This window comes from Colletotrichum navitas (genome assembly GCF_030913465.1).
Source record: "Colletotrichum navitas strain CBS 125086 chromosome Unknown LY79scaffold_2, whole genome shotgun sequence".
NCBI classification, from domain to species: Eukaryota; Fungi; Ascomycota; class Sordariomycetes; order Glomerellales; family Glomerellaceae; genus Colletotrichum; species Colletotrichum navitas.
The window spans coordinates 116514-139325 of NW_026850548.1; the positions used below are offsets into that span (position 1 = coordinate 116514).

Below are 22812 nucleotides of genomic sequence, written 5' to 3' on the forward strand. Positions count from 1 at the left end.
ATACTACCTAGGCCACGCCCTGATTTTCCCAAGTCAGGGTAGTTAGTTGTAGTTCCCGCGTACTGGATGCCCATGGATATAAAAGGTTGCTTCGATCAAGGGTAAGTGTAAATTGATATGCTAATTGTAAACCACAACAACGGTGAGCATTGTGATAATAGTGGCGGAAATGACAGTAATGACAATCAATGACCACGTAAGGGAAGTAGCGGTCTTAGCATATGGAAAACAAAAGATCTCCTAATCATAACCCCTATAGAACTGTCTTTGCCAGTCAAGGAGAGTCTACAGAAATTACGTGGTACACACAAGCATCCAGTTGCATACTAGTAGTTGGTCGTCAAATAAGTTGCCATGGACTTTCTTGAAATACGCGGCATCTGGTCGATGATCCATCTCAGCAGAGGGAGTCTCTCACAAAAGAAAAGTAGTCAATTAGATAACTAGATCCAAGTTGGTTTCCAACTTGAGAATAATAGCCAAGGTCCACGACCGGTTCACACCACATGCCAACCGCCTTCAACGACATCCCCGCCACGAACCACGTTGATGCCCCTAAGTAGACATGTGAATTCCATTGAAAAGGCCACTCAGAGGTCGGGTGTGGCTATCCTTACTTCTTCTCGAAAACGACGAAGTGGACAACATAGCCCTGGATGACGTAGGAGTTGCGGGCTGCAGGGCCAACGAGACCGTTGTATTGGTGAGTGGTGATCTCGATCAGCTGAGGATTCGTGCCCTCCTCAGTGGGGAGTTCCTTCCACTTGAATGTCCAGGACACGCTTCCATGTTGGGCCGTGGAGTGAATCAACTCAAGGAACTTGGGGTTATAAGAAGGCTCGATGTTGACAGAAGCAGGTGCCTCAACCTTCGGGATCTGCGCGGTGATACGCAAGGGCTGTCCAGCAGGTAGGAACTCCTGAACCGGAGGCAAGACGCTCCGGGTGGTAGTACCATTCTCCTCGCCGTCCTTGCCTCCGCTGATGACGGGTCCCGGCGCGAAGCCGGTATACTTGATCTCGATAGGATAGCTGCCGTTGGCCGTCTCGATCAGGACGCTCTTGTTGTTGAAGTGCTGCATGGGCAAGTTGACCGGGAAGTCAAGCGAGATGTCGAAAGACTTCTCGCCTTTCTGGACAGGGACACCACCGGCGAAGGCGCGGATGGAGAAGCTCAGGCCGCCGAGCAAAGTCTCCTGTTTAAAGAAAGGGGTGAACCAGACCTTGGGAATCTCACCCTTGGCCACGAGAACGAGCTTGCGATGGTTGGAGTCGTACAAGGCGGAGATATCAGACTCCTTGACAGGAACGAGGAAGGCCATGGTGTCAGATGAGGATGATGTCAACGAAGGTGAAGTTTCTTGAGAGCTTTGGACGGGCTTGTGGAAAGTCAGGCTTGTGATTGAGTCGATGAGAGTCATGGTCGAGCTTTTTGATGCCGACATAGGCCTGCTTCTTATAGCATAGAATGCGGATATCAGAGAGGGCCTGTCTTCACAATAAGTACCGATGAGAAGATGCTGTCGATGACTTCTCTGGCTGACAAACCACGGAAAACACTGTCGCTGAATTCGTCAAAAGCCACCGTAATGGCGCTTCAGTCGAAGGATGCGAGTGACAGGACACCGAAACATTGCAACTCAGTGAGTGAGATAGTTTCGGCTGGCATTTCAGCCAGCCACGTTTCGAAGGTTTCGGTCGTAGAAATGAGGCCATGATCACGAATCGCCATCCACCTGTGGTTGAAATGAAGGATCGTCTCGTATGATATGCTAAGAGACACATCGCAACCGACATCCCATAGACGCCTCCTGTTCCAGCCACCTCATTTGAAGGCACAACTTGTGGTCTACACTTCAGCCGCAGCTTGTCTTCACTAGTTGGGCCATCTACCAAGCACATGTTTCCGGCTTCCACGCGGGGAGAAACCAGGCACGCGGCCCGTCTTCAGCTCCCGTCTCTACTCCCTGTCCCTGAAAGCTCTTGACCTTAAACATTGCGCAATTCCGACGAATGAAGATGTATACGGCATTTTGGCTTCAATTCGCGCATCATGTCATTCTGTGGCATGGGGGATAACTGAGGGGTTCAAGACATCAGCCACTCGGCTAGAGCATAGGAGGAAACCAACCCGCGACGGGACTCCCCGCACACCCATTACTTCTCACGCAACACGCGACAAGCGTTCCCGTGCCTCCAGCCGTGCCGCATTCGTCCAGACAGCTAGAATGCATGGTTTTGAAACTGGAACATATGGCTGAGCTATTCAATTATCCGTATGTTTTGGTATCGTATGATGTGAATTTGAAAGTCCTTGGTCGGTAGTATTGCAAAGCAGAACACAAGAAAAGCCGCCTTACGCCTTGGAAACTCGAATCATAGCGACACTGAGGAATAATGTAGGGTTTTGGTTGACCAATGGGAACACATTAGGCTCAACCAGCTATTCAGGCCGCGAAGGCCATCAGAACCGTCAAACGTATGGTCCCCTGGAGCACTTGCAATTCTGTCTTCTCCGTAGTCATAATCGTCTTCGAGACGATTCGGTCAAGCGGATGACAAAGACAGTATCATCGGTTCATGAAACCTTAGTTCTGGGCACTGATCCGCCCACAGTAGCCCAGTATTTCGGAGGCATGGACACGCCTCACCGGGCGCTGAATCGTCCTGTCTCACGGACCGATGAGCCATCCCGTGCGCCGACTGCGTTTCCTGTCGCCTGCCATTTGCAGGCTTGAGACGAATCGTGCGCGGATCCGTATTCAAGAGTTCCTGAAGTCGTGGTGGGGGTTCCTGGGCAAACATAGTTATGAGAGGTGGTATTTCTCCGAAGTCCTCGACCCCTTGGCCAGGGCTGTCCCGCCGCCGGATAGGTCGACCAAGGAAACCTTTACCGTGTCGCAATCTGGAAGAACTCCCCACAGGGCAGAAAAACCTCGATCTAGATAGTAGAAGGCTAGGAAACTGTCATGGATTCTTCGTAACACGCTTTTTTATGATTGAGACAGCAACATCCGGGCCTAAGGACTACATTGAGCCTCAGTTGAGGCGAAGTACTTTAGGACAACGCCAGTAGAAACTCGGTTGCATGTCTTCAACAGCTCTAAGTCGAAAATACCTCAGTTCAGTATCCAATATGAGTAGTAAAATAAGAGGTGTTTTTTAAAGTTTTATACGGAATGTAGTAAAGAATGTAGTACGCAGGATATAAGGTAGTAAATCTACTAGTAAGTTGAGAAATTAATAGATAGGCCATAGAAAGAAAGAAGAACTAGAATACAAAGAATTGCTTTGTATCTTATAAAAACCACGTTAAAGTCCCCCTATCCTCTACACTACTAGTTATTTTAGCTTTACGCACCTTGCTTTCTTATAACTCACCCTAAGGGGACACTCTTCACTATAGCTTACCCTGAGCCGAAAGCCACACACTGGCCGTTGTCGGCTGACCAGCATCCTAGGCTATCTGTAAAGCCTTGCCCTAGGTAACTCAATCCGAATCATAAGGCGTGTTGGCTGAAGATTACATATTATCGGCAATGCCTATGGGCTTTGTGCAAGGCGTTTGCCCTCAAGAGGTCGTGACTGTGAAGCTAGCCAACTCTTTGGAGAATGTGCAGTTGACAGAGGTTTCCCTGGGATATTGGGAATAATCTCGTGTCTTATACTTCATGTGGACAGTTTTTGATGGGTGTTGAGCGGATTCGAGTTTTTGGACAGAGCATATTGCCTGAATAATGAGTGCTGTAAATTTACCATGGTGCTTACCATGCTCATCTTGGGTATTTCTTAGTAACATCAAAAGTGATCACTTTTGGGTAAGCTCTGAAGTGATTAAGAAGCGCTTGCATATCGTGTGGTGTTGCTAATATCTCGTTGACAGAAAGAGCCGATCCACCGGTCCGGTAGTTCGGCATCAGATAGACTCGTGGCACAGATGATTGGGAATGGCCAGTGTGGACTATTGCATAGGGCTGAGCCTTTTATTTCATGCCCTACAAGTAGAGTGTAGCCCATCCGGTACACAATTATTTGATTTCGTGAACGGAGTGGTATATGTCGCCAAACAGTACCCAAAGCGGTCTTCTAGTTGGGAAGTAGGGCGCCTTTGAGACAAGCTAACATTCTTGTCTGCTTCGATACATTCTGTTACATAAGATCGATGATGATCGACGTTGCCGGTGAAATTATGGTAAAACAAAATGTACTCGGTGTTCCACACGGTTTCGGTCAAGCTTGCGATGCAGAAGTAGGAGGAAATGGCCGGGTGCGTGGAGGACCGCCAGGCTGCTGAGCCAAGAGAGGGCGGTTCTGGTCACTCGGCCGTGAATTTTGGGTGTCTCAAAGTAGGCTTCTTCCATTTGCGGTGGTATGGAATCGTCATAGCAGCCGGCGATTGTTTGGCGACGTGGTAATGGAGTGCCCGGCGAGACTCAAAACTGAGGCCTGCTTTTTCGTTTTGGTTTTTCTTGCGGTGAAACGAGAAGACTGCCTCTGTCACGGCTCCCATATCTGCCTGAGCCCAAGAATGATGTATTAGATGTTCATTGCTGCAGGAAAGGAGTAGAGAATAAGACAACTCAAGTTGCAGTAGAACCTGGATTATGTCAGGGAGAGACTGCAAGGCGTTGCAGCAGTAACTCGTCCAAATCCCAAAAGATGGCGACGCTATCTTTCTGCTTGTCGTCAACCTAGCCCCGGATGGAAATCTGAAAAATCCCAGATCTGTGGTTAAACGGCCATTATCGTCATTTTCCTCGACGCCGCCTCCCAATCATCGAAAGGGTTTCTACTATTGATGTGCAAACACCCAAAACGACTCGGAATTGTGGGAATAGAGGGCTAGACTTCTCAGCACTAAAACAAACATGTCTCGAAGCGTGAAAATTCCACAGGCGCCCCCAACGCATTCCTTTCAGACCCCTCAAATCCCGTTGTTCTTTTGCCACTAAATACCGTTCGAGACTAGAACCGGCTTTTGACCTCTCCCCCCGCTCTGTTCTCGGCCCTGGAAGAGGCACATGATGGAGTGGAAGTCCCCAGGAGTTCTAGGGCATCTCAATGACGCATGCGGTTACCTTATAAGCCAAAGCCAAAGCCCCAAAAGATGGCCCACGAATTGCCGATCAGAAGATCTGTCACTACCTGCTCGATTGCTTTCGACTTCAGAACTTGCCCGGAAAGGGACTTTGTCCACGTTGCCATCCATGCCTTCGTCCAATCCTCGAGTTGCGGAGCGCTGGCGACCCAATACAGACGATGGTTTTTGGATGCCATACATCAGTTGCTTCCAGCGGTATGTAGGTAAGAATCGTAGCTTTGGCATCTATAGCTACCCTTGGCCCTATCATGGGAGCCGTGGTGTCAGGGAACTCCGACGATTGTCTATCTAGCGGCGTAGAAGGCCGCTGTCGGAATCACGAAAAGAGTACGAGGAGGTGGCTGGCACCATGAATCTGCTGGGGATCGCTCTGCCTGTTATATTAGACCTTGACAAGAATCCGATCATGTCGGCCCAGAAGGTCTGGCCGGGTCTTCCGCATCCGGCAAGCCATTCCGCCCCGTCCTACCGTGGCTTACACGAAGCCGCCTCATCCGCGACCGCTGATTCGAGCCGAATATTTGCTCATATTTGTTGCCTTTACCTAGACTTCGGCTTTGTGTGAAGTCTTTCCCTCCCTCCTCTTCCCCGCGATACCGTCACCTGACTTGGTCTCGTTACCAGAGCTCCGTAGAGTCACAAATCTCCCTCCTGTCCGTCATGTTTTGATTGTCGCAAAATTCTGATACCCCCCAGCGAACTTACTTGCAATGAAGCCCTTTATCTGGGTCCTCTCGTTTTTATCCTGCCTGTCGCTTGTGCACGGCCTATACGAAGATGTTCCAGAATGCGCTGTGAGTTCGCCTGACCTGTCCTGTCCTTCTTGAGTCTCTGATGTCAGTCCTACGCGGCCTGATTCTAACAGTCATTGTCTAGGAGCCGTGTCTCTTTGAACCGCTTGACCACACGCCATGCGATTTCACGAACTCGACATGTCTATGCCTCGACATGAATTACAACATGGCCGTCATCCATTGCGTCCGCGTGCAATGTAGTGTCCAGCAGGCATTGAGTAGGTCTCTCCGTGGCCACTCTGTGGTGTGTCGGGACTGACGATGCATCGACAGAGACGAAGAACCAAACCTGGCAGGACTGCGGGCTCGAATACCACGATGAAGGCGCCACGATCTACTGGGTTCCCGCGTTTCTTTTTGGCTTCGTCACCCTATTCTTCGTGGCTCGGTTGGTAACGAAATGGATGGGCCTCTCGACGTGGGGCTGGGACGATTGGACCATCTTGTTCGCATACGTACGTGGAGGCCTCCTTTGGGCGAAAGGCAAAAGTGACACGACAGCTGACGATCAGTTGAATAGGTCATGATGATTGCGTTTTTGGTCGCGACAATAGTAGGAAGACAAGAAGGATTCGGAAAAGACATCTGGGCGCTTACCGTGTCACAAATCACCTCCTTTATAAAGGTAAGGGCAGCGCCACGCCTGCGCGTACGATCAGTATGGCTGACCTTGGATCCAAGGGCTTCTTCGCATTCGAGCTCATGTATTTTGTGACTCTGGCAGTTATAAAAGCCTCGATCCTATTCCTCTACCTACGAATATTCGGTGCCATCACGGATACATTCCGCCGGATTCTTTGGGGCACACAAATCTTCAACGTCGCTGTATGCATCACGTTCATCATTGTGAACATCAATCAGTGCAAGCCTCTCAGCTACTTCTGGTACGGATGGGACGGCACATACCCAGGATACTGCATCGATCTATCCGCCATGACGCTCTCGCACGCTTCCCTGAACATTGCCATCGACTTATGGATGCTGGTTCTCCCGGCAACACAGATCTATAAACTCAACTTGCAAAAGAGGCAGAAGGCTGGTATTATGTCCATGTTTGGCTTCGGTATCTTGTGAGCACATATCTATGCCCTTTCCGTTCTCATCCGTGGGTCTAACACACAGCAGTATCACGGTTGTCAGCGCCGTGCGTCTAAGAAGCGTGTCGGTCTTTAGCAAATCATGGAACCCGACGTGTAAGTACCAGTACGGATGCCCCGTTCAGGACGCCGAACTCACGCTATTTCTAGATGATTTTTTTGGCCTCGCACTCTGGTCACACATCGAGCTGTCTGTGGGCATGGTAGTCGCATGCATGCCGGCGGCCCGGTCCCTGGCCAGACGCCTCTTCCCAGACCTTCTCTACGTCGCCAACCTGTCGACTAACAGGGGATCGACTAGAGCGTCGGGAAACGTCAAGATTGTTTCTCAAGACATTGCAACGATCGCCACCGACGAGGTCCCCGAGTCTTCGACCGCAAACTCCAGGAAGAAGGGCTCCCTCGGCAGTGTGACACCAGACCGCGTGCCCCTGCGGCGACTGACGGCGGACAGCGTTCCGGAAATCATGCCCAGCGAGCCGTCTCAGTCATTATACGGCGGGTCGACTAGGGGCAGAAAGATGAGCGATTGGTAATTGGTAGCGAAAGTCAGAACACTATGAGTTTGGCATTATGACGACTACGCGGGCTCGAGAAAAGGCCTTCGGCAATACCCCCCTCCCCCCCGTCTTTTTTATTATTACACAGTCGTAGATAACTGCTTATTGCATTATCTACAAAGTATTCTTAAAACTCTTTTGTAGTTGCAATTCAATCATATCCAATTAGACACGCAGGATCTCGGCGGCGCGAGACACCGCCAAAGCGCTCTTCTCGACCCATTCCCGTGCCTGCTCCTCGTTGCCGGAGTTGAGACTGTCCTACACGGCGGGAAAGACGTCCGCACCGTACCCGTTGTCCAATCCGGGAGCGCTGATAACGTTATGGAAGGTCGGGCGGCCCGGGAGGCCCCCGGCGCTCGCGAAGCCGCGGGAGAAGTCGCGGTACTTGCCGTTGATTGTGTTGATGAGGGCCGTGTCGTTGAAGGCGCGGGCCTGGTTGGCGACGGTGGCGATGCGCTCGGCGGCTGACTCGAACTCGGCGATGGCACTGCCAATGGGGGAGAGGTCAAGGTCGGGGTAGACTCCGGCTAGGGTCTCATTCAGGTCGTCGTAGTGAGTCCGCAGCACGCGGCCGGCGTTGGGGAGATCCCATGGAATGATTACATCGTCGGCGATGTGGTAAGCTATCAAGGTGAGCCACTGGCCCATCACTCGGTGGATCTTGAAGCCAGGGTCGCCAAATTTGGTCATCCAGGTGTATGAATCATAATGTCTGTTCCGCGTTAGCCTGACTACAAGCACTCCGGCAGACGCTTGCGGAGACTTGCCCATGGTAATGGTACACGGGATCAGTCTTCCCACCATCAGACCCGATATCGATCTGCGGGGAAAGGTTAGTGTCTTATACTGAGCCGCAATGTCAGTGTTTAACCTACAGCACTGATACCATTGTGGTAGAAGGCGGCATAATCACTTCCACTTCCTAGAGGGGGGATTTCTCCTTCGGTCGTGTTGAACCACATGTCGTACAGGGTCGGACCGACGCTCCAACCTTCAGGGAATATAACCTTCTTCATCATCTCGATTGCAATAGTCTGAATCTCTCCGGAACCGGAAAGTGCCGTGCGTGGTCCCGACACGGCGACGTCCAGGTTCAGGTAGGCGACGGCGTTCGTTACCAGCCAGGGCAAGTGACTCTCGACCCATTCGGTCGAGCCCTGCAAGCCGAACTCCTCGGCATCCCAGGAACCCAGGATACTGCGAGGCGTGTTAGTCGGACTGCATATTGATCTTATAGTGTCAGAGGCGGCGAAACTTACATGGTTCGCCGAGGCTTCCACCCCTTGTCAACGAGCTTTCCGAAAGCCTTGGCCAGTTCGATGAGGACCGCAGAGCCGGAGTTGGGATCCGCGGCGCCACCAATGACACACGCATCGCGATGGTTGCCGATGATGAGGACTTCGTCGGGGTGAGTTCCGTTGATGATGCCAATGACGTCCCATGAGGGCGCCACAGTCTGGTTCATGAAATGCACCATGTCAAGGGTAGCCCCAGTCGCCGGCCCGCTGCTGTAAGTGATGTTCGGCAGCGCGCCAACCCAGCCGGTACGGTTCACTTGCTTTGCAGACAGTCCACTTCCGTCCAGCGCGGCGAGAAGGGGGGCTGCGTCTTTCATGCTGATGGGGACGGACGGGATCGTTGGGTTGTAAGGGGTCACGTCGTTTCTCGGGCCGTCTTTCTCGGACGCATAGCCAACGGTGGAGGGGTCGCCAGAATATAGAGAAGAGAAACGGACGCTGCCTCGCTGGATCATGGAAGGGTTCCGAGCGGGGCCGTCTGCAGAACATCATTCGTTAGCTCTACTGTTGGTGTTGCGAATTAGTTGGGAAACCAGGGACAAAGCTGACCTGGGTATGCGAGATAACCATTGGCGACTGTGATTTCCCCGTCGTCGAGGGGGTCGGTGAAGAGGACCGCTCCGATCATGCCGTTGTCCTGAAGAAGTCGTGTTAGCAACCACGCGCGGCATCTTCGCAGGGAACCCATACCTGGGTGTTTTTGACCTTGGTGCCTCTGTAAATGCCGCCGTACATGGAAAGCGCGATTTTGCCTTTCAGCTCTATACCGGCATCTTTCAAGGCCTTGAAGTCGGCTTTCTGGCCACGGCTAATACGAGTCGAGTCGTCAGTCAATGAATATTGGCTCCAGGCCTTTTTGAGCGAGACTTACCCAACATAGACATATTCGGCACTGATGTTGCCGCTCCCGCTCATCGCGTGGTAAGCAGGGATTCGGTTAGGGTAGTTCGTTGTGGGATCTTCTTCCAGCATATCCTCTATCAAACTGACGTGATGAATGCTCCCGTCTGGCCTGTTCAGCCTCAATGTGGTCTCTATTGGCGCAGTGTACCAGATCCAGTATTCCTTGATGGATGCGTTCCACCCAGCATCGGCCCATTTCTGCTGTGTCCACTCGGCCTGGGTTCGGTTGTGTCCGCCCAGATGATCGCCAGACGTGTAGTAGTGTGACCACTCGTCCAAAGACTTACTGTCGAATGAATTTACGAGGATCGTCTCATATTCTGAGAGCAATGGCGGGTATTCAACAGCAAGATCGCGCTTTTTGTGTCCATGGCCACGGTGACTATGACTGCTGATACGTTGGTTGAGGGCATCCCAGTCACGCTGGCAAGCTTCGATGCAGGTAGTCGCAAAGGCGACAGCTATCAGAGTCCGACGCATTCTTAGGCTGTTACCGATGACACCGTGTATGGGATGGTAGCGCGGATCCTGTATCCTAGGTGTTTCCGGACTTTCTCAACAGCCATAGGAGGATCACCCACCCACCGGTATTTATAGGCGGTTTTCAATGCTACCGCGCTGTACTATCATCATCAACCCCTTATCTGAGCTTCCCAGAAGCCAAATAGGCGAGCGCAATCAAAGCAGAGGGCGGTCGATGGCGCCAGTCAGCGCCGGGGATACACTCCCCTGGCCCGGCCTCCGAGCAACCGCAACAACAATCGTCTTATCATGATAGCTTCCTATCTGGAGTAGCGTTCATGTAATGCAACGTGAGCAAGCGGAGAATGAAGGGATTCGCGGTGGTCGAGATGCAGCTTACATCTCTGGGAGGATTGGTTGCCAGTGAGGGATGGTTCATTCCTTGATGGCCTCGGGCGTGGGGTAAATCTTGGCGTGCGTAGTCACTCACGTCGCCAGTAACTTGACGCTTTTTGGTTCAATTCCTTGAATATCACGGAGCCGGGACGAAGTGGGGGTTCAAGCAGGACGACTACATTCACATCATTGCCGCCACCAGAGCATTTGAGCTAGTCACTGGCGCAGCGACACGGGGACGTGGGAATCACCGAGCGTCTGATCCAGGACGGCCGGACAACTCGGCAGTTCGATTCACTAAGGGAACGGCGCTTTTGCAGTCGAGGTGGAATCAAACAAAGGGTCCTTTTGGAACTGTGCTAGAATCGTTATGCGAGCATGGTGATTCGGCGCTTCGATGACAAGCGCCACCGCTACTGATTAAAGCTAGGCACAGATGACAGAGCTCGTGCGGGAACAGGCGTGCTCTAGGCGGACGGACTAGGCCCGGCGCCTGTGGACATGTGAGCTTCAAGTGAGTAGTTGTTGGGTAGGTAACAGAGAGTGAGTTGAGAATGAGAGGCAAAGTGAGGGTGAGAGTAAGAGTGAGAGTAAGAGTGAGAAGCCTAGAAAACAAGGTTGAAGGGGCAAGTGCCGGAATGCGGAGTTTCCCCAGCACGGGCCGTTACAGGTATGCAAGCTTGCTTTATCAGTAGGTACTAGATCATCAGCGAGATTTGTGTGCAAGTCAAAGTATTTTCGGATAGATCACCCCCGCCAGCTGCACCCCAGATGCTGCGCCGCATCCAAGCATCATCGTGCTCAACCGAGCCCCAAGCTCCGCCAAAGAAAGCTCCGAGAGCTCCCCCATCAGATCACCATCCTTGTGTCAACCCACCCACCATCCGGATTGGATCTGTTTCTATCACTTTTCACTTACCACCATATCTCGATACTCAGCTGGCTGGGTTAACCAATCGACCGTCTCATCGTCTTCTTAGCCAATATACAGCTCTCGCCTAACCCCCGTCGCCATGTCGGAGAAGGCACCTCTCATCTCGGAGCAACGCGTCTCCCACGATCCGCCGACAACGCGGTGCCCGTACGCCAAACGGTGCTCCGTTGGAAGAGTCATCGTCAAGGTCTTTGTCCTTGCTACCGCTGCCGGCTTCCTCTACTCCCACTTCCCCCAAGGTTGGTAAACCGTTCAAAGTCTCCATTGCAGGTTGTTGACGTTTGTTTGTGTAGCCCAGCATGACTTGCACGAGAGCAAGACTCCGGTTTGCATGACTCCCGCCTGTGTTCATGCCGCCTCTGAAATCCTATACAATCTATCCCCCGACTACAAGCAGCTCGACCCATGCACCGACTTCGAAGAGATGGTATGCGGTGGATGGAGGGAGAAGCATGATCTTCGTGCGGATCAGGGCGATGCCTTTACTGGCACCATCATGTCCGAGAACTCGGAGCTCCTCCTTCGTCACATTCTCGAGGCTCCTTACCCCAAGGACTCCCAGGTAACAATCCCATTGCTGCCAATGTCCGAAAACACTCTGACCGACTCTTCCATCAGCATTCCTACTTTTCGCCACTCCGGCTCGACGCCACCGACAAGTCCGCGGACGAGCAGAATTTTGATAAGATGAAGGCCGTCTATGATGCCTGTATCAATGAGGAAAAGATCAAGAGCATTGGAATCGAGCCGCTCTCTCGCATTCTGGACGATATCAAGAACGCTTACCCGATTGAGGGTGCTGCCTCAGTCCCTGGGCCGACCAAGGATGCCATCCTTCTTCTCGCCAGATATGGCGTCAGCGCGCTCGTCTCGACGGGCACTGGCGCGGACGACAGAGACCCCGACACGGTTGTCGTATCTGTTGCCCCCGGGAGACTGGGACTCCCCTCCAAGGAGCGTTACGAAGACGATAAGCTGTTCGAGAAATACCGCGGCGTTGCTGTCGAGGTTCTCGGAAACCTCTTCCCCGACCAGAACAAGGACAACTTTGTCAAAGTTGCAGACTTCGAGAAGCTTCTGGCGGCTGCCTCCCCGAGCACCGAGGAGCTCGAAGACGTCACTGTGAGTACTTTGCTCACCAGACCAGGGTTTGCGTGTCCACTAACACCACGGCAGAAATACTACAACCCCATGTCGATTGATGAGGCTTCTGCGCTCACACCTGAGATCGAGCTGACGGCACTCATTCACGACCTGGCCCCCGAAGGCTTCGTCGTGCAGCGCGTCATTGTCATGGCACCCAAGTACATGTCGGAGCTGTCTACAATCCTTGCTGAAACCGACAAGGAGATCATCCAGAACTACTTCATCTGGAAGGCCGTTCAGTCATTCTCCTCCTACGTCGATGCAGACGCTGTCAAGCCCTACAGGCGTTTTGTCAACGAGCTTGCCGGAAAGGTCAGCTATTCCGATTCCGTTTATAGTCTCTTCCTTTGCTAACTATTGCAGGACCCCGAGTCCGTCCCCGAAAGGTGGCGTACATGTGTCGGTCACGTCGACAACAGTTTGGGGTGGGTTCTGAGCCGCTTCTTCGTCGAGAAAGCCTTCTCGGCCGAGGCAAAGAAGTTTGGCGACACCATCATCACCGACATTAAGACAGAGTTCATCAAGAAGATCAAAGCCGCAAAGTGGATGGACAAGGAGACGACTGCCAAGGCAGTTGACAAGGTCCACAACATTATCCAGAAGATTGGCTACCCGACCAAGAGCCCAAATATCATGGATCCGCCTAGCCTGAACGACTTCTACAAGTCCGTTGACGTCACCCCCGAGACCTTTTTCGAGAACGCCCTAGCGGCGCGAAAGTTCGAGGTCGACTACGAATGGTCAGCCCTCGGCAAGCCTGTCGACCGTGATCAGTGGGACATGACAGTGCCCACGGTCAATGCCTACTACAACCCTCCTGGCAACGAGATTGTCTTCCCGGCCGGCATCATGCAGTTCCCGGTCTTCGACGTCGATGTCCCTGCCTACATGTCATACGGCGCCTTTGGGTCTGTTGCCGGGCACGAGCTCAGCCACGCCTTCGACTCCACCGGCCGCCACTTTGACCAGAACGGTAACTACACGGATTGGTGGTCAGACGCCACGGTCAAGGCATTTGAGGAGAGGGCAGAGTGCTTCGTGGACCAGTACCACAACTTCACGGTCCCGGGACCCAACGACGAGCCGCTCCACGTCAACGGCCGCCTTACTCTGGGCGAGAACCTTGCCGACGCTGGGGGGCTCTCGGCCTCGTACCAGGCGTGGAAGCGCCGGGCGCACAAGCACCCGAACAAGGATCTGCCGGGTCTGGGGCACTTCACGCAGGATCAGCTCTTCTTCGTCACCTACTCCAACTGGTGGTGTGGCAAGTCGCGCAAGGATACGGCTATCAATCGTATCTACACTGATCCTCATGCGCCCAAGTGGGCCCGTATCCTTGGCACAATGGCCAACAGTCGTGAGTTCAAGGAGAGCTTCCAGTGCAAGGACAAGAAGCCGACTTGCCAGATGTGGTGAGGTGTGAAAAAGCGGGTTGCCTCTTTCTGTCTGTAGGGGCATGGGAATGGTTGCGTAACGCAACGGGGTGTCGGAATATAGGGTGTAGGACGTATCACAGATTGAAGTCTTGTTGAATTGGACATTGTCTTACCTAGAAGACACATGGCCACTGAAACGGTGTAGTTGGTGAGGCGTCATCTGGTGCTCCACTGCTCATATAGTAAAGTGGGCGAGTTGAGGTAGTGAAAAGAGGGTATGTAATCCTTGACTAACGAATGCAAGACCCAAGATCGACACTCACTAGTTGCTCTCCCCTGATGAAAGTGACGAGGCTGCCGGGCTGACACGGTGGCCAGCATCCTCGGCCGGCTTCGAAGACGCCGAGCTCGTTCCGTAACATCCGGCCCAGACAGAACAGCTCGCAAATCCAATCAGTCGGTGTTCTAAATGTCAGTTTATTACCAGCCCCACGCATAAGCATGTAGAGGCACACCCTGTTCATACTCATCATCGAGTAAGAGTAAATACTCTTCATATTGATAACATTGCTCTAGAGATATAATTAAGAGGTTGTGTAATTCTGCGGAGGTACTGCTACTCTAAAATCGTAAGGAAAACAACCTTCTTGTGGGTTTCTGAATGGATTCAAAACGCTAGCATGTAGAACCCCAATGGAGGTGTAAGTATATCTCTTAGGCTTCCTGGGGTGGTTTTAGGATACCTTTGTTCCTCCCGTCTTGGCCATGATGTCTTGAGGTCAAACATCAGACTTCCCGTCTCCTAATATAGCTATGAGTGACGAATTTCTCGGCTTAACCCGAAGCGGACGGTTTATTAGCGTAGCAAGAGACGTAAGAGACATTATGGCAATGTGCCATGGGCCGACCAACCATACGATGGATGCCGGTATTATGAGAGACCTCGGATGACGAATTGTCCCCATGCGAGATTCCAGAGGCGAAGCAGTATCATGTACATTCCAATCTAAAAGGTCAGACCAATGCCACCGTGCAAAGAGGCTCCAAGGATAGAGAGCAAATCAACTAATGTACGTACGTTCTCTAAGGGTCTCGCAATTTTCCACTCCGTGCATGACCGCTCTCGCCGCGTCGTTGTTAGTTTAGACGAGGCCATCGGATCGCAAGGCTTTAACCGACGAGGGGATTATTTGAAAACCCGTTCCAAGGAAGACGGTGTTTTCAAAACGTTGCAAACAAAAGCTTTGATGGACGGAAGCCCGTCGACCCGTACCAAGACGTCGCTGTCCAGAGTGTGTATTTTCATCGCGGTCCGCTCCCGTTGCCGGTTTTTTTTTTTTTTTGCTTTCTTTCTTTAACCGTGAAATAGCTTGGTAGTTCTCGAAATAGCTGCGACTGTAGAGGTCACAAACCGCTTCAACCCCCCTTAACAACCGCCTGTGGGGTCTCACTGCTTGGCGCTGGCCGGTTCACGATAGCTTTCCCAGTGATTTCATTTCCTTTATCTATTTTATCTACATCGCTTCCCCTCCCCCTTATTCTTTGGCTTATCTATCGCGGAGACGCGGGGGAAGAGGCCAATAATAACCCGGAGATGAGACATTTACGCCTGAGAGGTCCGCGGGCCTTGGGCAGACCGTGGGGGAGGGGGGGGCGTGTAAAGTTGTATTACGCGGTAAGCTCTCCGGATAAGCGTGTGCATATATTCCGGAGAAAGAAAGATATGCAGACCAGAAAGCAGGGCCTCTCACGTCCACTGGATGCTGTGGAGACCTGTGGTGATGAGATCCGAGGTTTTGTTGGTCGAAAAGACGTGCCTCCTTGAGACGCGGCCGGAACAGGGGTGGACGCCGTTTCGTAATTTTCCGACGTTTCTATATTTGAACCCCTTCCCGAATCTGAGGATTTGACGAGTTTTAGATCTCGTAGTTTTTTTTTCTTTCTTTTTCTGCGTGGCCCTTCACCCCTCGGTCCCCTCCCCTTTTCTCTAGTATTTTCCCTTTTTGTTTCGTTCTATTCTTGCAGATATCTGGGGGGCATGCAGGCGAATCCGCCGCCATGTTTGAACTAGCGCGCGGGCGGGCGTTTGCATCTTTTCTGTTCTATTTGGTCTTTGCTGCGGCCGTCTTGGGAACGGGGATTAGGATATTGTATCTTCGTGTCAAGTGAGACACGAAGCTAGAGAGAGAGAGAGAGAGAACATTTTGCTATGGTCATAACAAGTTGAAACAAATGTGACCAGCGAGACTTTTCGTAACCCCTGGGCGTTATAGCTGGCTGAATCGCACAGCCACAAATAGCCAATCCTGCGTGTAAGTCGAGTCCGGCAACCAGCCTTTTTTTTTTTTTTTTTTTTTTTTTCCCTCTCTTCTTTTTTTCTTCTATCTTTCATTGTAGCTGTATGTTGATGCATAGAAAACTTCACGCCTTACCAAATTTGAGTCGTTTTTGTGCCTCCCGGCGCATGCGCCAATTCGACATCAAGCCCTCGCCAAGCGTCAATCAGGGGGATGTGTCCTAGTGTAGTTTCCACTGACAGGTACCCCTTGATAGTGGTGACACTAAGACAGAGCCTCTGCCGCAAGTCTAGTCAACCCAAGAGCACCGTGCACAATAACAGTAATGAACCTTTAATCCTAAAGGCTGCAGGTTTAAATCCAGTTTTCTTGGATTTTTTAGTTATAAAACAGCTCCGCTAGGGAGGGTCAGAATAGTACTAACTTATGTCATGTACTAGCACTGAGCAGCCAGGCTGCTACAGTGGTAGTCACACTGCTGACGTGTCCTTAGCTGTGCGTATTCCACTGTGGCATCTACGCAAAAGGATACAGAATTCTAAGACTAGAAGGTCTTAGAACAACTATACTTAAGTAGGTAGGTGCACATAGGCACTGCCTATGCCAGCGCTATAACACTTACCTTATTTCCTATACTGCACTCTAGACTAAGATAAGCTAAGACTATCTCTTTTACTTCTATTTTTTTTACTAAAATAGTTATATTATTACTAAATCTACTATCTACTAAGGTTTATTATAGTTATTATATATAGTACTCTTAGATAGACATAAAGAAGACACTATTAGCTTGTCTAATTACTTTACTAAGACAGAGCTTCTACTACTAGCTATTAATTTAATAAGATTTAATTAAGGATTACCTAGGTCCCAGAAAAAGTTGCACAAGAGTAGATGAGTCATGACTATAGAGTCTATAGACAAGCTGATAGTGTCTTCCCCCTGTTAACCTGAGAGTACTATGCATAATAACAGTAATGAAACCTTATATCCTAAAGGCTACAGGTTTAGATCTAGATTTCTTAGATTTTTTAGTTCTAAAATAGCTCTACTAGGGAGGGGTAGAATAGTACTAACCTACCCTGCTTCCTATGCTACGCTCTAGGTTACAGTAAGCCAAGACTATCCCCTTTACCTCTAAGATAGTTGTGTTATTACTAAATCCACTGTCTGCTGAGGTTTATCACAGTTGTTATGCACAGTACTCTTGGGTTAACAGAGGGGGGACACTATTAGCTTGTCTGATCACTTATGACCATGTCGGGCTGATGACGAATGCCGACGGCGTAGCAAAAAGAGAACCGGAGAGCGAGCTGTGGCGGGAGTGTGAAGCTTAAGCATCTAATTACGTCTACGTAGTGCCCGTTTTCGGCATCGTCTCGGGGGGGGCGATGCGAGGAAAAGGCGGCGCCGAAACCTTATATATATAATAGTATATCTCCGGCCCGACCGCAGTCCGTTGGCTTTCGAGATGGCCGTAGGTACGTCCGCCGAACGACCGGTCACACCCGGGCCCGACACCTTCCAGCCCTATGCATGAGGGCAATGGGAGGAGAGGGTGGGAAGCCAGCAGGGGAGGGCGATAGATGGGTGTCACAAGCTGGGACGGGTTCGTTGACTCATAGAGGGGATATCGGGCACCAAGAGAGTGGGTAGAGGCTCTCCAGACCTGGTCGTTATCACATGCTATAGCCATGGAAGATTTTTCCATCCTTTGCTTTCCTTTCCTTCCGGTTTTCGATTTGTTTTTTTAAATTGCATCACCATAACCCCAGCATGTGAACCGACGTCAGATTGAATTGTTAGACAAGAAAATAAATGACACTCAACCCCTGGTCCTCGGGGTTTTCCGGAACCGGGCGTCTTGGCCCAACGTTGGGGGCTTCACCTTTTCGTTTTGCCGGCGGACCCAGACAAATACCTTCTCTGGTGTTATAGGCCGGGTCCCGGCATGGCTATTCCTCCGGTATCCCCCAATTGTTATTTCGTGGTCCGTGAGTGAGTCCCGTCGCTTGTCCATAGCCTCGCGAGCATGCGCAGGGCCATCAGGCTTCCCACGGCGCTTACAGGTGGGTTCGGGCTTCCCACGGCCCTAACAGGTGGGTTCGGGCTCCCCTTGTGCAATATAGGATTTCTAGGGCCGTAGAGACGAGTGAACGGGAGGGAGACTGAGATGCGTGGGGGGTTCAAGAGATTAGGCAATTTGCTCTACTCATGGGCGGCTGAAGGATCTGCAACAGGCTTATGGCTTTGCCCTGGACTTCGCTTGTCCCGCCAAGACGAGATGCTCCGTTACAAACCTGATGAGAGGTTCCACTGTGGATGACACGCTGAAGGCGCAGTGCTTGCCCCAGAATGGTGCGGAGATGCGCGAGAGAATCGAGAAGAGGAGTCATCGTCGACTGAATATCGATGAATCGACCGGGCCGGATCGGAATCGAAGATGAGGCCAGACTGTCTCTCGTGCTAGGGCGGTGGCTAGGTGGGCGAGTCGATATCAAACGCGTCATCCGGCGCCCGGTATTGACGTTGATGATGGCGATCCGTGCGACGGACGGTCTAAAGACATTGATGTTTCCTCTTGTTTCTCCATGGACGCCTTCGTTTCGCAAGCAAAGCCTCCAAAAACATGTCTCTCTATCTCTCTCTGCTTCCGGTTGGGGGGGGGGGGGGGGGGGGGGAGTGAGGGTCTCGCCAAGATCCGTGGGTCCGGTGTTGCAGTATAGATAGCACTGCCATAGCGTGAACGATGAAGCAACAACAGTAGATAGCTAGTTACACTTGGCTGCCCACGACGATGACGCGGCACCGTCGCTGTCGACGGCCCGGAGCAAGAGCTAGCTGAGCTGCCCGGCCGCGGCGTGCAGTGGTTAGCGCCGGGCGGTGTAGGTTTGTAGCGTCCCGCCAACCACGGAAGCGGTTGCGGCCACGTTTCGAGGCGCGCCTTGGCAGATGTGATGGACCAAGTCCAACGGCAAGGGGGGGGGGCGTATGTGTGGTGCATGCATGCATGCTTGCGTCGACACCTCAGCGGCATACACGTGCCTGGTGTGCCGTTGCAACACAAACTTCGCATAGCGCCGTTGAGAGAAGAGGGATTTTCCTGCTTGGCGACTCGGCGGTAGATCGTGTCGCCAAGACGCCCACCAGTGATGCAGACTGCTATGCTTGCTCTCTCTCTGTCTCCTCTGGCGCCCCTGTCGAGAGCCAACTCGGCGGGCTACTATGTAGATAGATAACAACAGAATGTTCGCCGGCATAGGAGCGCAAGCTGGCCCGGGCTCTGTCACTGGCAAATTTGCCACGGGATCCCCGGTTGCGTATCTTCCACCCTCATTTAGTGGGCATTCCGTCCGTCATGCATCGTCTTGGCCCTTTGCTGCTCGGTGGCATCATCGGGCGTCGATGCCGTGCGAGGCGATGCGAGATACGAGGAAACACGGTGGTACCGGTCAAGTCGTCGAGTAAGGGGGACGGATGATGATGATGAGGAGGAGGCCAAACTCGGACCTTTTTTTGGTACCATGGCCGTCCGTCGAGGCTTTCCAATCCATCGATCGCAATTGGAGAACAAGAGGAGAAGAGGGGGAGGGGAAGAGACGGCGCAATGGCGTGAAAGAAGAAACGAGAGCCAAGACATGCACCAGAATAGCAACGGGCGGCTAGGAGTTTTGTACGCTTTGCACGCTTTGCACGCTTTGCCACCCATCCGCCTCTTCGTCCGAAGTGGGATTGGACTGCTCGCTCGCTTTATTTTGTGCGCTACGGCGATCCGGCATCACGTCCCGTCTGGACCTGCGGGAGCCCAAGGGAAACGCAGTGAGTATGAGAGAGGCTCTGCTCTGCGCCTGTGCCGATAAGCCCTGGAAGGCACACACACACAGAGCCACTTATGATGTGCGGTTGCGCATATGCACACCCAGTCTTCCCTGTCTGATAAGACGGATAGATGATAGATGCCGGGTGGCACATGAAGAACTGCCAAGAGGCCAAGAAGCCAAGGGGGCCAAGGAGGGCCAAGGAGGCTTGTACTGCTGGCCACGCTGGTTGGCGGCGGCCATTTGTGTGTATTTGTGTGTGTGTGTGTGTGTGTGTGTGTGTGTGTGTGTGTTTTGTCTCCTCGACCCGCTGTCAGAAGCACTTGATCACCGACCCGACAATGGACAATGAACAGATTCCCTTGGACGGGGAGCTAGGTAGCCTCGGACTGCACGGCTCTGTAGTGGGGGATTCAAGTGGGCGCGATCAGGAAACATCAGCAGAAGTCTCTCCCCATGGGCATCATTACTCTGAGCGGTACGGCGTGTGTCTTTTTCCAAACCTGCATTCGCCGTCAGGACTTGGCGACCCGGCCGAGTCCAGTCAACCAGCCCCAAAACCCTATAGTGTCGAGCCCAAGAGGACGGACCCGACAAACCCAGGGGTGTGGGAGGTGAGACTTTCTGACTTTCCAAGCCGGGTTGGGGGGAGGGGTCGCTTGAAGAGGAAATCATAGGAGACGACGGGACGGATGACCCTCTTTTTTTACTTCTATTTCAATATACTAGTGATAACCGCGAAGGCTTCCCCTGACGTTCAAGGGTGATGCTCCCCTCTCGCTCTTGACAGGCGAACACGTCAAGAGAGAGAGAGAGAGGGGTGGGGGAGGGGACGACTGGAAACTTTAATCTAGGGAAATAGCGGACAGTCCAGCTGGAGAGCGAGCGAGTTGAGTGATGTTCTTGGGCGTCCCTTATCGCCGGGCTCTCTAGAAACGGAGACGGAGTCGCCTCCCTAGTCGGTTTCCTCACATGTCCGGCCAGAGCGGCGTTTCGCCCGTGTGGGTTCCGTCTCCTGAATCCCCGTTCCCACAAACCACGGCGGGCTACCAAAATAAACCCGGTCCAGGCTCTTGTCTCTCCCTTCCCCTCCCGTCACCTCACTGCAACGCCGGCCGCTTTTCTGCTGCAGTTGACGTTCTGTGTCGAGTATTTTGTGGTTCCGACCCATTTTCGTGTCCATTGCAAGTGGGTAGCGCCAACTGTATGTGCGCGCCTGTCTGTCTATCTGTCTATCTGTCTGTGTACTCCGTAGTTAAGGTTGAGCGTGATTGCGATGACATGTGGCTGATCCGCGGGGGAGGAGCACGAGGAGTACGGATACTACGTATAGAAAGAGAGACAGAGAGCGCATCGATAACGAGGCGTAACCGCTGACGTATCGTCCCCCATGACGCAGAAAAAAATGCTAACGAGACAGAGTTTGGGCGCGCGCACGCTGTGACCGACACGCGATGATTAGGAGACAGGGGGAGGGGGGAGCTTTTCCCATCAACAAGCCTACAGGCTCTGGGGCATGATATCAATGGCAATCTGAAGCCAGGCTTGGCAGCGATGCGCAGCATCACGATACGAACGCCCTCCGACTTTCCTATATCGCAACCACGAGCTGGCGGCGGCCCAGCGTCAATGAAGACAGGCGGCTTGGCGTGGCTTGGCCTTAGCGCACCTCTACACTGCACCACCACGAGCGAATTTGAAAGGAGAGCAAGGAGAGGAAGGGAAAGCTGTGCGGGTGCGAATCCCGTCATTGCCAGAACCTGTTTCGAGGTCCAAGGGGCGGGTCCTCCCATCTCTTGGCGGCCAGAGCTCTCAGATCGTGAAACGAATTGCCCGACTCGGACACCCGAAGGGCCACACCCCCTGGCCTGCCACACACCCGCACCGAGCCCTCCGTTCTCATGGCAGGCCTCCCCCCTGCCCTTCGAGGAGCTTCGTGGCTGTGGCAGCCTTGCCGGCATCACCCCGTCTGGTGGCGGCAGCGGGAAGGGAAGGGGAAAAGGGCGGACCGCAGCGACGAACTCTTGACGTGTGTGTACGTGTGGGTACAGTACGTGTGCGTGTGTGCGTGCGTGCTCCTTGACGATCCCGAATTTTCATAATCTGATCTTTGTTCGTGCCACCATTGCTGATGATGGCTTGCTGCGTACACCCGAGTACTGCAGTTTGATGTCATATTGTACGTACGTGAGTGAGTACGTTGGGTAACCCCATCGAGTCTACGATGATCTCGTTCCAACAGACCTGAAGCAAAATACAATACCAAGCTGCATGAAGCTATTAATATGCCCCACCGACACTGTAAACCAAAGATAGTACGGAGTACTGTGCTGTACTATCCACCCCCCCCAGACGGATGCCCACGGGTCTTTCTCGCAGGCCAAGTGGCCGCAACACAGATATCTGCAAAGGACAGACAGACATCCTTTTGAGTGGATGATCGACGCCGAGATGGCACCCATGGATCTCAATTACACCGTCTAGATAAGGAAGCCTCTAGGAACCAAAGTGCCAAGCAGAGAAGCAAGACCTGTAGGCTGTATCCGTACACCAGCAAAAAAAGGACAGCCAAAAGGGCGTATACTGGCGACCCCCCGATTGGCCACGGTCATGCCACGCACACACACC

The 22812-nt window shown here is 52.4% G+C and overlaps 6 protein-coding genes across 6 annotated transcripts; 2 read left to right on the forward strand and 4 right to left on the reverse strand.

The window, feature by feature from the left end:
* Window positions 1-26: 26 nt before the first annotated feature.
* On the reverse strand, window positions 27-1456 carry LY79DRAFT_534732 (uncharacterized protein). The gene is made up of 2 exons (XM_060556456.1): window positions 618-1456; window positions 27-555 (listed from the first exon to the last, which is right to left on the reverse strand). Exons 1-2 carry the CDS (start codon window positions 1442-1444, stop codon window positions 498-500), a joined length of 885 nt encoding a protein of 294 aa, XP_060419896.1. The 5' UTR covers window positions 1445-1456; the 3' UTR covers window positions 27-497.
* LY79DRAFT_534733 (uncharacterized protein) lies at window positions 1457-1819 on the reverse strand. The gene has a single exon (XM_060556457.1). The coding sequence runs from the start codon at window positions 1794-1796 to the stop codon at window positions 1494-1496; it is 303 nt and encodes a 100-aa protein (XP_060419897.1). The 5' UTR covers window positions 1797-1819; the 3' UTR covers window positions 1457-1493.
* A 3991-nt stretch (window positions 1820-5810) lies between these two features.
* LY79DRAFT_504651 (CFEM domain-containing protein) lies at window positions 5811-7527 on the forward strand (the record flags this gene model as incomplete). Its single annotated transcript, XM_060553529.1, has 7 exons — window positions 5811-5894; window positions 5977-6112; window positions 6168-6349; window positions 6415-6519; window positions 6576-6964; window positions 7020-7087; window positions 7142-7527. The coding sequence occupies 7 exons, from the start codon at window positions 5811-5813 to the stop codon at window positions 7525-7527; spliced, it is 1350 nt and encodes a 449-aa protein (XP_060419898.1).
* Window positions 7528-7716: 189 nt separating this feature from the next.
* LY79DRAFT_586094 (peptidase family M28) lies at window positions 7717-11398 on the reverse strand (the record flags this gene model as incomplete). Its single annotated transcript, XM_060560582.1, is given in 9 exon segments — window positions 7717-7807; window positions 7817-8266; window positions 8322-8374; window positions 8430-8751; window positions 8814-9330; window positions 9402-9489; window positions 9543-9660; window positions 9724-10216; window positions 11380-11398. Coding segments are annotated over 9 exon segments (2151 nt in total).
* Window positions 11399-11424: 26 nt separating this feature from the next.
* LY79DRAFT_621907 (peptidase family M13) lies at window positions 11425-14389 on the forward strand. Its single transcript, XM_060562064.1, has 5 exons — window positions 11425-11786; window positions 11841-12109; window positions 12166-12669; window positions 12724-13005; window positions 13057-14389. The coding sequence occupies exons 1-5, from the start codon at window positions 11627-11629 to the stop codon at window positions 14107-14109; spliced, it is 2268 nt and encodes a 755-aa protein (XP_060419900.1). The 5' UTR covers window positions 11425-11626; the 3' UTR covers window positions 14110-14389.
* Window positions 14390-19447: 5058 nt separating this feature from the next.
* On the reverse strand, window positions 19448-20113 carry LY79DRAFT_534742 (uncharacterized protein). Its single transcript, XM_060556458.1, has one exon. It carries the CDS (start codon window positions 20073-20075, stop codon window positions 19704-19706), a length of 372 nt encoding a protein of 123 aa, XP_060419901.1. The 5' UTR covers window positions 20076-20113; the 3' UTR covers window positions 19448-19703.
* Between the last annotated feature and the right edge of the window lie 2699 nt (window positions 20114-22812).

Bases quoted from the DNA above. Each gene is read 5' to 3' on its own strand.
- LY79DRAFT_534742 (XM_060556458.1), bottom strand. From the start codon at position 20,075: ATGGGTGGCAAAGCGTGCAAAGCGTGCAAAGCGTACAAAACTCCTAGC.
- LY79DRAFT_534733 (XM_060556457.1), bottom strand. From the start codon at position 1,796: ATGTCGGTTGCGATGTGTCTCTTAGCATATCATACGAGACGATCCTTC.
- LY79DRAFT_621907 (XM_060562064.1), top strand. From the start codon at position 11,627: ATGTCGGAGAAGGCACCTCTCATCTCGGAGCAACGCGTCTCCCACGAT. The intron at 12,110-12,165 runs GTAACAATCCCA...CTCTTCCATCAG, and splicing joins CTTACCCCAAGGACTCCCAG to CATTCCTACTTTTCGCCACT. The intron at 13,006-13,056 runs GTCAGCTATTCC...TAACTATTGCAG, and splicing joins TCAACGAGCTTGCCGGAAAG to GACCCCGAGTCCGTCCCCGA.
- LY79DRAFT_534732 (XM_060556456.1), bottom strand. From the start codon at position 1,444: ATGTCGGCATCAAAAAGCTCGACCATGACTCTCATCGACTCAATCACA. The intron at 556-617 runs GTAAGGATAGCC...ATGTCTACTTAG, and splicing joins TTCGTCGTTTTCGAGAAGAA to GGGCATCAACGTGGTTCGTG.